This window comes from Eucyclogobius newberryi, unplaced genomic scaffold (genome assembly GCF_026437365.1).
Source record: "Eucyclogobius newberryi isolate DKJ021-1_F unplaced genomic scaffold, fEucNew1.0.hap1 SCAF_21, whole genome shotgun sequence".
Classification (NCBI taxonomy): Eukaryota; Metazoa; Chordata; class Actinopteri; order Gobiiformes; family Gobiidae; genus Eucyclogobius; species Eucyclogobius newberryi.
The window spans coordinates 20,781,453-20,794,024 of NW_027315846.1; the positions used below are offsets into that span (position 1 = coordinate 20,781,453).

The 12,572-nt window shown below is 39.7% G+C and overlaps 1 protein-coding gene and 1 pseudogene across 1 annotated transcript; both read left to right on the forward strand.

The window, feature by feature from the left end:
• The first annotated feature begins 394 nt into the window (after window positions 1–394).
• On the forward strand, window positions 395–3,490 carry LOC140370329 (uncharacterized; annotated as a pseudogene).
• Window positions 3,491–10,942: 7,452 nt separating this feature from the next.
• On the forward strand, window positions 10,943–12,453 carry nkl.4 (NK-lysin tandem duplicate 4). The gene is made up of 5 exons (XM_072457837.1): window positions 10,943–11,046; window positions 11,119–11,198; window positions 11,943–12,020; window positions 12,095–12,253; window positions 12,332–12,453. The coding sequence occupies exons 1-5, from the start codon at window positions 10,998–11,000 to the stop codon at window positions 12,404–12,406; spliced, it is 441 nt and encodes a 146-aa protein (XP_072313938.1). The 5' UTR covers window positions 10,943–10,997; the 3' UTR covers window positions 12,407–12,453.
• Window positions 12,454–12,572: the final 119 nt, after the last annotated feature.

Genomic DNA, 12,572 nt, shown 5'->3' on the forward strand with positions numbered 1-12,572 from the left:
ATGTTTTAAAAAGATAACTAGGCAGATTAGTTGTGAAAATCTGTCGTGAGTGACACAGCTCTGTTCTGTAGTCTCTGAATATGTGAGTTTAGAGCGCCCCCTACTGGTGCTTTAACCACATCATCTGTGGCAGTGGTTCTCAAACTATTTTCAGTTGCGACCCCTAAAATAACAACCATTGGCAATGTGTCTACTCTCAAAGTTATAATGAAGCATCAAATCAATTTTTTATTTTATTTTGAAGATATAGACCTGCAAGGCCATCTAATAATCTACATTTATCTGCAGTTGAAGGTATTCAAGCCTTGTTTATGACTCATATTATCTGGAAACCCTCTGATTCATTTCCCGACTCCCGTGGGGGTCCAGACCTTCAGGCGAGAACGACTGCGCTATGGTACGGGCATTTGGACACAATACTGTCAAAGCTGAAATTACAAGAAAAGTGGACAATGTTATGTAAGTGGGGGAAGAAGTACTCAATTTTGTTAAGTAAGAGCACAGAATTCATGTGCAAAAATATACTCATGTTAAGTAATTGTTGAACATAAAAAAATCTACTTAAGTAAAAGCTTTTAAATACCCATTTTAAAACTGGGAGTGTAAAAAGTTAAACTCTTAGTTTAAAAAGAACACAATGAAATAAAACAAGACCAAAACCAATAGGCACCCAACGAGAAATGAAGGCACATACTGTAAATATATACTCATGTACAGTACTTTACAGAGACCTGTACAATATCACCACCAATACATAAGGTTCTCCTCATCACATACAAGTCCCTCCATCACCTGTCTTCAGTGTTCAGAGGTTGGCAAAGTAGCAAAATTGTACTTGAGTGACAGTAAAGTAACTTCATAATAATAGAAAAGCACAAAAAAGTAAATGTAACAGAGTACTGCCCGCCTCTTGTAGTATTTTCACAGCAAGCAATATTCATACACAATTTACCATCACAAATGCATAACATCACAGTACAATATAAATTATGAAAAGTAGCAGAGAGAAGAGATATTTTCTGTTTTAAAAAGTCCATATTAAACATGTTGACTGTTCAGCAGTGCACAGACTTCCAAATGTAAAATACTGTATTCTAGTACACCAGGGGTGTCAAACTCATTTTGGGCCATGGGCCGAATTTTGACGCTCAGGCTGGGTCGCAGGCCGGACATAACGTAAAACAATAAAAAATATAATTAATAAATAGCTTTATACAGCCTATGTTTTTTTTGAAGCAATTACTGGATTGATTAAAAGAAATTACAAAATGTTTGTTCTCATAAACTGAAATGTAAGAAAAACAAGTATAATTTCACCAACACTGTGCTTCAGTTTTTGTAGTTGATCTACAGAGATAAAAAATAACAGTCATGGGTATTTGGAACTGAAAAATATAATATTTGACTTTATGACAAAATAAACTTCTCAAGATCTAAAAAACCTTTTAAATGTCTGTGTAGTTATCTATAGTTATCTGTTCACCTGAACTGACACACCACTAAATACAAACAAACGTGGGAGTGTTTAAGTAACGAGGTTAAGTTACCCCTGTCAGTGCATGAGCCACAGTGTTCCATAAAACCAAACTCTTTTGTCGAATTTTGACGCTCAAGCTGAGTCGTGGACCAAATATTATGTACAAAATAAAACAATAAAAAATATAAGAAATAAATAGCTTTTTTACAGCCTAGGAATAGTTGTGGAGACTGTTACACAAATGTGCAGCAGGTGAAAGACTGAGTCCATATTCATGCAGCAGCGGGAACAGGAACATGGACTTTTGATGTGATTTCTGATATGAAATGTTGATATCACAGACATGTTTCTGCTCAAACTCAACATGAGCTCGCTATTTTCATAGTTTAAGCTGATCTTAGTGACAAATGATTCATGTAGTGACTCAAATGAGGTCATTGTGTTTGTGGACACAGTCATGGACATACTTTATTACACTCTGACCTGTGTTTTTACCTGTGGCTCCTGATCTGTCCAGGTTTGTAGAGGATGTATTCCTCAGAGCATCATCACAGAAGTTTGTTTTCTTGTTAGCTCCACATTAGCTCCACTTTTAGCACAGCTCTAATCTCTACAAAAGCATCTCCTTTCTTTCTTCCACAAGTTTCCCAAAACTACACGTCTCTTTCCTCGCTCAGATCTCTGCTCTAAGGTGCGTAAGTGCTTTAAAGTGCGCGAGGTTACTCCTCAGCACTTCTCCCTAGGCAGTACACACGGCAGTGCAGAGCCGCGCGGGGGAGGGTCCGCCACCAGCGGCATTGTGGGACGTGTAGTTTTAGCGATAAAAACGAAAGTTACGGATGTAACTATGGTTCTCCAAATTGTTTTTAAAATAAAAATGATATATATAAATTAGAAATGTTCGGCGGGCCGGATCAAAACGTTTGGCGGGCCGGATGCGGCCCGCGGGCCGTATGTTTGACACCCCTGTAGTAGAGGCTTATGGGATGGTGAGTAATACAACACATAAACACATAAACAGGTCCAGTAAGTACAGAGATATGAACCACAAACCAGGTCAACAAATCTGCACTCTAACAGTTAAACAGCAAATTCCAGCGCAGAGTTCTTACTTGTCTTCAGCGCCCTTACAAAATAAAATAATATCTGGACCAAAGGCTTTATTAGACAGGAGATAGCAAAAGAGAAAACCTTCGGCCCCTGCACGTCGATAGAATTTCTCGGCATCACGCTAGACTCGGTCTCATTCTCTGCGTCCCTTCCATCCGAGAAGGTCCAGCGCATTTCCCTGCTTCTATCAAATTTCATATTGGCCACGACATGCACCAAAAGGCAACTCCTCGCTCTTCTCGGCCATCTCAACTACGCTATCCGCATTATCCCGCAGGGCAGGCCCTTCTTGTCAGGCCTGCTCGCCAAAGCCGCTTCAGCCACCTCTCTCCACGACAAAGTGGCCCTCAGTAGCTTGTGCAGGTCAGAAATGCGTCTGTGGAAGCACTTTCTAGATTCCTGGAACGGCATTTCTTTCTTTTACGACGACTTCTTGTCCCTTCCCGAGGACATTCAGTTGTTCACCGACGCAGCCCCATCCATCGGGTTCGGGGGTTCTACCAAGGGAGGTGGTTCGCTTCCGCATGGCCCCCCGAGCTCCTTGCGCTCGAACATCAGTCTTCCGCCTTGTCCGAACTGTACCCCATCGTAATCGCAGCTATTCTTTGGGGGCACGAATGGTCAAGGAAGTGCGTCCTCATCCACTCCGACAGCTCCGCCACAGTCGACATCATAAACAAGGGGAGGTCCCACTCCCCATCTATTTCGCAGTTCCTGCAAAAACTTACCCTCGTGTCCGCCCAAAATCAATTCGTTGTCCGGGCCGCCCACGTCCCGGGCCACGCCAACTCAATAGCTGACTCTCTTTCCCGCTTTGATTTTCAGAAATTCAGACGCTTGGCGCCGGATTCCGACACCTACCCCATCCCGGTTCCTCCGTTTTCAGCGACAGCCTTCACCTAGTCGATCCCGCGCTCCACCACCTCGTGGCAGCTTCATGCGAAGCCATTCTCAACGCACACTCTCCCGGCTCCCTGTCGTCATACCTGACAGGGTGGAACCAATTCAAACGCTTCCTCCAACTCTATCGGCTTCCCTTATACTCTCCCGACATCGCCTCCGTCTGCAGCTTTATATCTTTCTGTCACCTCTCCAGGGGAATCCGTGTCTCCTCCATTCAAACTTATCTAGCCGGAATTGGTTTCTTCTACAAACTCGCGTCCGGCAGCAGCCCGCCGTCGCTTCACCACAGTCATGTTTCTTTATTGCTCAAAGGACTTAAAAGGTCCGAAATTTGTTCCCCGTTGCGGCGTCTCCCCCTCACGTCCGACCTACTCCGCACATGCATCCACACAATACGCTCCGGATATTCTTCCCCGGCGGTAGATCTTACCCTAGAATGCATGTTTCTGCTGGCTTTCTTCGGATTCCTTCGCTGCTCAGAATTCGCTCCTACCTCCTCGAGATATGATTACACCATTCACCCGAGACTGTCCGACCTCTCCATTAATTCCCCCGATCTGCTAATCTTTACCCTCCGTCGGAGCAAGACTGACCAGGGGGTCCCGAATCGGCTGGAACGACCGCCTGAGACGGAGCCCCCATCCTAAGTCTCCGCATCCAGCCTCATCACCTTCTCACCTTTCTTTTCACATTTATTATTATAATAAACACTATTTTGCATATATATATTTGTTGTGGCGTGGTCCTTGCTAGTGAAATTTACATTCAAGAAAGAAAGCTCCATAGAAATTCACTGGCCAGAAGCTGTATAGTCCAAAGTTGTTATCCAAGTGAATGTTCCAGAATTCTTATGTACAGAATGAGGTGTAATGTGTGAGTGGAGCAGGCACCTCCTATCGCACTGTAGAAAGGTGGACTTATGGTTTGGGCAGCTCGCCATTGAAAGTTCAAATCCACCGGATGGATGAATGAAGAGATGAATAGAACAGAATTGAATGGATGGAACCTGGCCTGCATGAAACAGGACCAATGTTAAAGATAGTTTCAACCTTAGATTCACTGTGTATTGTACTACTGTGTTAATTTAAAATTATTAATGAATTCAAATAAAATAAAATGTATGTTTTCCAAAAGACAGAAACCCAAAAAATAAAAAATATATCTATTCGTACGCTTGATGGTAATATAATTGAACAAGTACCCGATTACAGATACTCGGGCATCTGGATCGATGATAAACTCTCCTTCAACAAACACATACAAGAGCTGACAAACAATCTTAAAGCCAGATTGTCATTCTTCTTTAGAAATAAAACGTGTTTTCCCCTTCACTGTAGAAAACAGTTAATCCAGGGCACATTTCTCTCTGTTCTAGATTATGGTGATATTATATATATGCATTCTACAGCAACAGTGTTGAAACCTCTGAACTCGGTTTATCATTCAGCTCTGAGGTTCATTACAGGAGAAGGATACAGGACTCACCATTGTGAATTATATTCTAAAGTAGAATAGCAATCATTGGATGTGAGAAGAGAACAGCACTGCCTTTTGTTTGTAAGGCTCTACTTGGCATTTTGCCTGATTATTTATCCAGTTTATTGCACATTAGTTCAATAAGTATTCGCTGTTTGAGGTCTCAAGACATTTTTATTTTACAATCCCATCGTGTTAACACAGAGACAGGAAAAAAGGCCTTCATCAACTTTGCTCCCTCCCTGTGGAACAAAACACAGAGACTTTTTAAATTAAATCATTTTATGCCTTTTAATGAGCTTAAAGCACTGGTCAAGGACTGCCCTCAGTGCCAATGCACTTGTTTTATATAATTGTATCTCAGATTGTATATTTAAATGTGTTTTAATGTGTTGATTCATTTTATTGATTGTTTTATTTGTGTTTTAGCATCCTATGTTTGTTGTGTATTTTGTGTTGTGTTTTAACAGGGTACCCATGAAAAAGAGAATTTTTCCCATTGGAATTTCCCTGTATAAATAAATAAATGAAAAAACAAAAATGAATGTAGATTCCTCTGCTAATCAGAAGGCAAGCAGCTTCTAGGTGGGAGTTGACCTAAAATCTGGTCTACTCTCACTGGCGGCCCAAATCACATGCGAGGTACATTTACTGTCTCGCAGCGTAAAGGTTTCAGATGTGTTGGCCCAGCTGTTAAAGACACGGCGCTCGAGATCCTGGGTTCGTTTCAAACGTGGTGAGTCACGACCACTGTTTTCTGTTACATTAGCTTACTGAAGCGTCACTGAAAATAAACACTAAGTGACTGTAAAAAATAATTGTAAGACTTACTGTTGATAAAAATCAGTCGGGGTAATGTTTTATTGTTATAAATATGAAAATTAGTCACTCAGTAATTTTGTTTTCTTTAAAAAAAAAATCTTTGTTCACTGTTAGGGATCATCTCAAAATAGATTGAAGCCGAAAAAGACTAAATATTTTTTGTCAGGCCAAACGAGTATTTGGCCAACATCCATGAGATCAGACACTCATGACTTCGCGATTTACAGCAGCCAATCAGAAACGTTGTTTAAATCACTTCCTGGTCGAGCGAGTTGAGTCTGTATGGTGCTGGGTGGCGGTTGACTGGGATGGCCTGCGGCATGTTTGAGTAAACAAACATGCCTCGAAAGGTGACATTATTTGGAGAGTTCATAACTTCTACTGATAAAAAAACCAAAGGATGTTCAGGGACAAGAGCAGGGTCTATCAAACTACCATCGTTTTATCAACGCAGGCATCGTACTTTTAGTCTTTTGACAGCGACTGCTACTGTAGAACACCTGTCACTGTATTGTGTCTTTTTGTATACTAAATGATGATATGTTTTTGAAGTCAATTATCCAAATCTTGATGCCTTAAAGGAGAAATATTTGTGTTTATTTTGTAAAGTATGTTAAATGAAACAGTATAATTATGGCACTTTTGTCTTTTGTAATCCAAGTCTACAAGTTGCATTCAAATTGAAAAGGGATTAAAAAGTACACAAAAACAGATTTCTAGTTAATTTTATGCACATTTCGTAGACTGTTTTTTTATAGTGGATTCTTCTGGACCCAATCCTGCTGACTCTGGATTCCTTATGCTGTTGCCCTGGTGCCTGGTTCTTGGTCCACCTCCTCGCCTAACAGCGCTGCAACGGTTCCACTGGACGCCATTTTCATGGACTCCGAGTTTAAAGGGGCAGTAGGACAATTTTAGTTTTGAGTGCACTCATCGGAAACTTTATTTTGGTATGAACAATTTTGTTTTTGTCTTTTGTTTATTTGAGATCTCAGAGGTATTTAGGGCCAAATCTGTACATAATTTAATGTGTGTTAAAAAAGAGAGACAACAAAAGAAATACTAAATCGATTTTAAAGTTAAATATTGTTGTTGTGTACTTCCTTTGGGGTGGAATCTACCAGTTATTTAACTGTTTCATCTTTATACGACCAATTTCCGCAGCAAAGATTTAGATAATCCAAACCATTGAGGATTGAAGTCTTTACTAGCGAGTATTACCACCGTAGGGTTACAGTAAAAATGTAGCAAATCACAAAACATGTAGCTATGAACTCTACACATTTGGAAATGTATGAAATCGTTCTATTAGTTCAGCAGTTTATATCTGTCTCCTTCAAAATGTTAATATACTTGGCAATGCTTGAAATCTACGCAATGAACTGAAGGTTGAACTAAGGTTTGGTTCTGTGTCAGTTGGAGCTTTCTGTGCAGATGGAGACATAAATAAATTAACCTCCAGTTAAGCGATGTAATTTACCCAGTCGCAGATCCAATGCAGAAGTTGCAATTGTGCAGTGAAGAACAGAGAACGTCCTCCAGAGCAGTCCTCGCTCTACATCGGTAAGATGCCCCCGCTCTACCACCGCCCTGGCCCCGCTCAGGCCCCGCTCTGCCACTGCTCTGCCACAGCTCCGCCCTCGCTCTGCCACAGCTCCGCCCTCGCTCTGCCACGGCTCCGCCCCCGGTCTGCCACGGCCCCGCCCCCGCTCTATCACCGCTCTATCACTGCTATGCCAAAGCTCTGCCACAGCTCCGCCTAAACTTTGCCACTGGAAACAAGAATATTCCAATGTGCTTTATTTTTCATCTATTGTGACACTGAGGAGCTCACAGGAACAGGAAGTGAGGAACACGAGCAACATTCAAGTCAAATGTTGTAATTTAGTGTGGGTTTTTTGTTAGGTCTGTGAGCAGACCTGGTTTAAAGGTTCACTATGTAACTTTTCTGGAGAGAGATCTGCATCCATCAGGCATTTATGTAACTGCAATGTTCATTCAGTGCTATTATTCCTCAAAAACAGATGTGTCTCATTAATAAAACATGTGTACGTATCAAAAAGTTGCGTATGTGAATTTCCATGTTATATAAAAAGACAAAATTACATGGAATGAGCCAAAAAATGCCCCAAAACACTGCTTGGCATTCTGAGGTTTTCATAGTTGAAGCAGAAAGGTTGAGTTTTGTCTGGATGCTTATTTTGTGTAAGAATTCCACGTAAAGTTTTATAAATGACGCCACCAGCTCATCTACTCGGAAATAGATACAGTACGTTCAATGTTAACAAGAAAGTGGCCGACACTCTAAAGAAATACATCGGATATAAAATGGAGAAAGGTATTACACTGCAGATGTGTAAAGTGATGTTAAATGTTTTTCAGGGTGACTTAAGTTTTCCTGGTGCTTGTGAAGCCTGAATACAACATTGTGAGTCTAGGTAGGCTAATACTTCACTTCCATGTCTGTGTGAACGCATTAGTGAGACTCTTTTTTACTGTCGCTGTGAAAAACAGTAGGAGGGGACGGTCTGTCACTAACCCCCCACAAGAAAAAACCCAATACATTTTTGTAAAGAATGTCCATCAGGGACATGTGGCATCTTTATTGAAAGACTATTTTTCTTGTAGTGAATTTAATTATTATAGGAGTCATTAGCTGCATCAAGCTGCCACTATTCTTTCTAAGTAAAGAATTAAATAGTAAAATGAAAACTAGTTATGAGTCCATACAGTTCAAATGGTAGTAAAAAAATGGAAGGGATTTTGATCTTATTTAGTTTTTGAGTAAATTAGGTTTCAGACAAAAAAATGCCCTGAAAATTCTAATTTTGCCTATTTTTTTAATACTTAAATCTTAAAAAATAAAAAAACTAACCCGAGCCCTAACCCGTCAACAAATCCAATATGAGTTTTGCCTATTGTGTCTCGCTGTAAATAAGATTTCACCACTAATTTGTGAGATTTGTTTTTGAATCCTATTCAACTCATACGGGCCCCTGTAACTTACTCTTCAATTGAATTCATTATTATATGTTTTTCATTAGTAAATTCAACATGTTTGTGCAGCATGAATGTTTTTTGTTTTTTCTTTATACTGTTTTTATTACGTTTTTCAGAAAGAATAATCCCCACAATCAACACACACATTCATACCCTGACACACACTCAAACACACACTAGACATACTAGGGGTGCTTACATTTACCTTTTCCTAACAAAAAAGGTAAAAGAACCATTTTCTCGTAAAAGTTTTTTGCAAATAACCAATTTGCCTCACATTTCCTCTTTAATTCCTTTTCTGCACAACATGATTCTCTATTCAAGATCTTTAGTAGTCTTTTATTTCTTTCAACATTTTCAATCGACCAAAATTCAAGTTTGATAACAGCAGTGCTCGTGTGATCTGCCTAATAAAAGAATAAAAGGGTTAAAGGTTAAATCATTTCAACCATTGACTGTCATTTCTTCCCCTGTGAGATGAACAAAGTTGAATGTTTTTGGTCCGTGTCTAAACCGACGCAGTGTAAAGAACCGAGCCCATTTGTGTGTGTTTCCTGTGTTGCAGAGGGAGAAACTGCACCGTGTCTGCGTCAGTATTAAATGCGGTGTAATCCACAGAGTCTGGACGCCCTCTGTGAGTGGGTCAAAGGTGAAGAAGAGACCGCTTCTTTAAACTACACTGTCTGGAAATGAAGCTGGAGGAATTTACCTATTGTATAAGCAGCAACAATATAATAAATAACTGGATCTAGATTTTTTTAAGATACAGATATAATAGTATGTAAAGTTTTAACTAACACGAGCTGCTCCTTGTCTCATAGTTCACACCGTATTTTTCCTCAGAGTCATCTACTTACGAAACATGATGCAGTGTATTTTTAATCCTGTTCGCCCTTCTCGTTTCTTACTAATTTCACACCGGTGAGTTGTGTGAATGACGTTCCATTGCCTTAACTGGAAATAAAAAGACGATCACTACATTTGTGTTACTACCAGTTAATATGCCATATTCTTTGTGTTTTGTTTCAAATTAAAGTGCATGTGTTTTGGATTGACGTGTTTAAATTGGTTATTGGTCATTTAAATGAAAGTTTGTGATGAGCTAATTGTTGGTTGAACATGAAATAAAACTTTTAATTTGTGAGTTAACAATGGGCAAACAACTGCTACAAAGTGGATTTCCATCTCCATGAAAAGTGGATTTATGTTACGAAGAGTCAGATTAATAAAATACATGTTGGATGAACCTGCACTATTTCAGATACACTCTAACAGTCCCATATTGTGTATATTGCATTGAGGTGTGGACAATGCATGGAAACGTTTACTGACCGGCGGCAAAAGAAAAGTTAGAATTTTTAATCCATAGACATCACACTAATGAAGATCCTTAAATGTGTAGCTCTCGGTCAGTTAAAAAGTGTATTGATCATGTGGAAGATTAAGAACAAGCCAGAGCACATTTCTAAATTCACATTGATCACGATGGCGAAAGCAGGAAGAAGGATTTTTGCTTTTGGTTTTGTAGTTAGGGGAATACATTTGTGGAATTCCTTAGACAATCAATTAAAAACATCACACACAGTTGTACTTATTATATGGTATTCATAAAACAATGATGGTTGAAAATGATATAAAAAATGTGAGAAGTCTCATGTTGTAAGCACTATATATCTTTAGATGTCGCAGACAGAACTGAACGGCATGATGTATAATTTACTCTTGGTGAAGGGTCTTAAACATGCTCCTTTTATGTCTCATGTAGAGGTTTTGTTCAGATTTGTGTTTTGTAATATTGTGATAGTAATGGCACATGGAAGAAAAAATATTGATTGATTGAGACTAACATGCTTTGTCAGCAGGCCATAATATATATTCATTTTTTATATATTTATTTATGGGTGAAACTTTTCATGTGGGACATAAAGTAAAATAAAATGAATAAAAAAATCCTCCTTTAGTTATGGACTCGACACCCCAGAGTAAACTTGTCACATCGTGAAACTAAAACTTATTAAACCATTGTTGGTGGTAATGGCTGAGAGGGTTGAGGTGTTACTCTTAAAGTGACTCAGTCTGAATTGGGCCTCAGGTCATTGTGGTTGAGGTGTTTCTCAGTTTCCACGCAGCCCCCCACAGCCTCTCCTGGGGGTATTTAAAGGGCTCACATACAGACATCACCACTGCAGCATTAGCACTTTCTGAAACGATGGAGAGCTCCTCACTTATGCTCCTCTGTGTCCTGCTGACATGTTCAGGTGAGACTGTTTATTTGGGGGGTTTTTGGTCATTTTTTGTCAGAACTTCTAATTGTGACTGTTTTGTTTTAGTCTGGATGGTTCAGGGCAAATGTGTGGCGATCGACGGCCTCCAAGACCAGAATGAAGTGGAAGTCTTGGCTGAGGCAAAAGTAATTCATATTAATAAGAGTTTTTAAAGATGTTTCCTGTAGTACAAGTGTCATTTTAAACATTATGGTCACTGCGGTGTGCACTGCAGCTCTGTTAAAGGTTTGATGCAGACCTGAGAACAACATCAGAAAAAATAATGTATGTGTGAATTTATAAACCAGTCAACAGGGGTGGAAATCGACAGAAATGATTTATAATTTCCTGGAGTATCCTGATGACAGTAGTCAGATAATATTATGTATTTAGGAGTCTTAAAAGGTGTTACTTGAGGTTTAATGATCGGACAAATGTGAAATGTCTGTACAGTTAATCACAAAACCACCTTATACTCTTATCAGAACGTTTACAACACAACTATGTGGCGGTCACGAGATGTTGATTTTTATAATTATGACGCTGTATTTAATGTATTTTTAATTGAAAACATAATATTTTTAGTAAAGTCACTATAATACACACTATTTAACATGATTGCAATATTTTGTAACTCAAAATGATCACAGATGACAGTTACATTTAGCGGTGGGGGTCCTGGATCGGTTGCACAATTATATCGGGGGTCCCGGCCTGCAATAAATGATATGCTGATGTTATACTTATCTACAGTAAATCTCTCTATATTTTGCTCACCGCCTTCTGAAATATCTGTTGATTCAAAGTATATTATTGAAGTTTAAATTAAAAAAAGATTAGGAAATGTTGGTTGCAGAAGATTCAGGAGTAAACTTTGCAAACAGTTCCAGATCCCAGGAGTCTGCTGGGCCTGTAAATGGGCTCTGAACAAAGTAAAGAAAGAGATTGGAAAGAACGCCACAGTGGAAGTAAGTGTGGAAACAGGAGCCACCTTGCCCGCACTGGACCGAGACTGACCTGACTCTGGCCTTGTTGTTTGCAGAAGATCAAGTCCAAACTGATGTCCGTCTGTGACAAGATAGGACTCCTCAAATCCAAATGCAAGAAGTTTACTCTGGGCCACCTCGGGCTCCTTGTCGAAGAACTCACGACCACCGATGATGTTCGCACCATCTGTGTCAAAGCCAAGGCCTGCAAGTCAGTCCCACGCATCTCCACGCGCACACTTTGCACGACGAATACGGCACCGATTTGATATTTGTTTCTCTCCAGGCCAAAGGAGTTCCTGATGATGGAAGAGCGTTATCCCGAATACACAGAAGAAGTGTTCAGTGGAAATGACAACTTTGACTAAATTGTGAGCAAGTAGAGAATAATACACAGATGTGGTTCAGTTTCCATGTGTATTTTATCCAAAGAAATAATAAACGCAATATTAAACACACCTTTTTCTCTCTTGTTTGTTGCCAAGCCAGTCCCAGGAATAATAACCATGATAAGTGTCATAGCTGAGACCACAA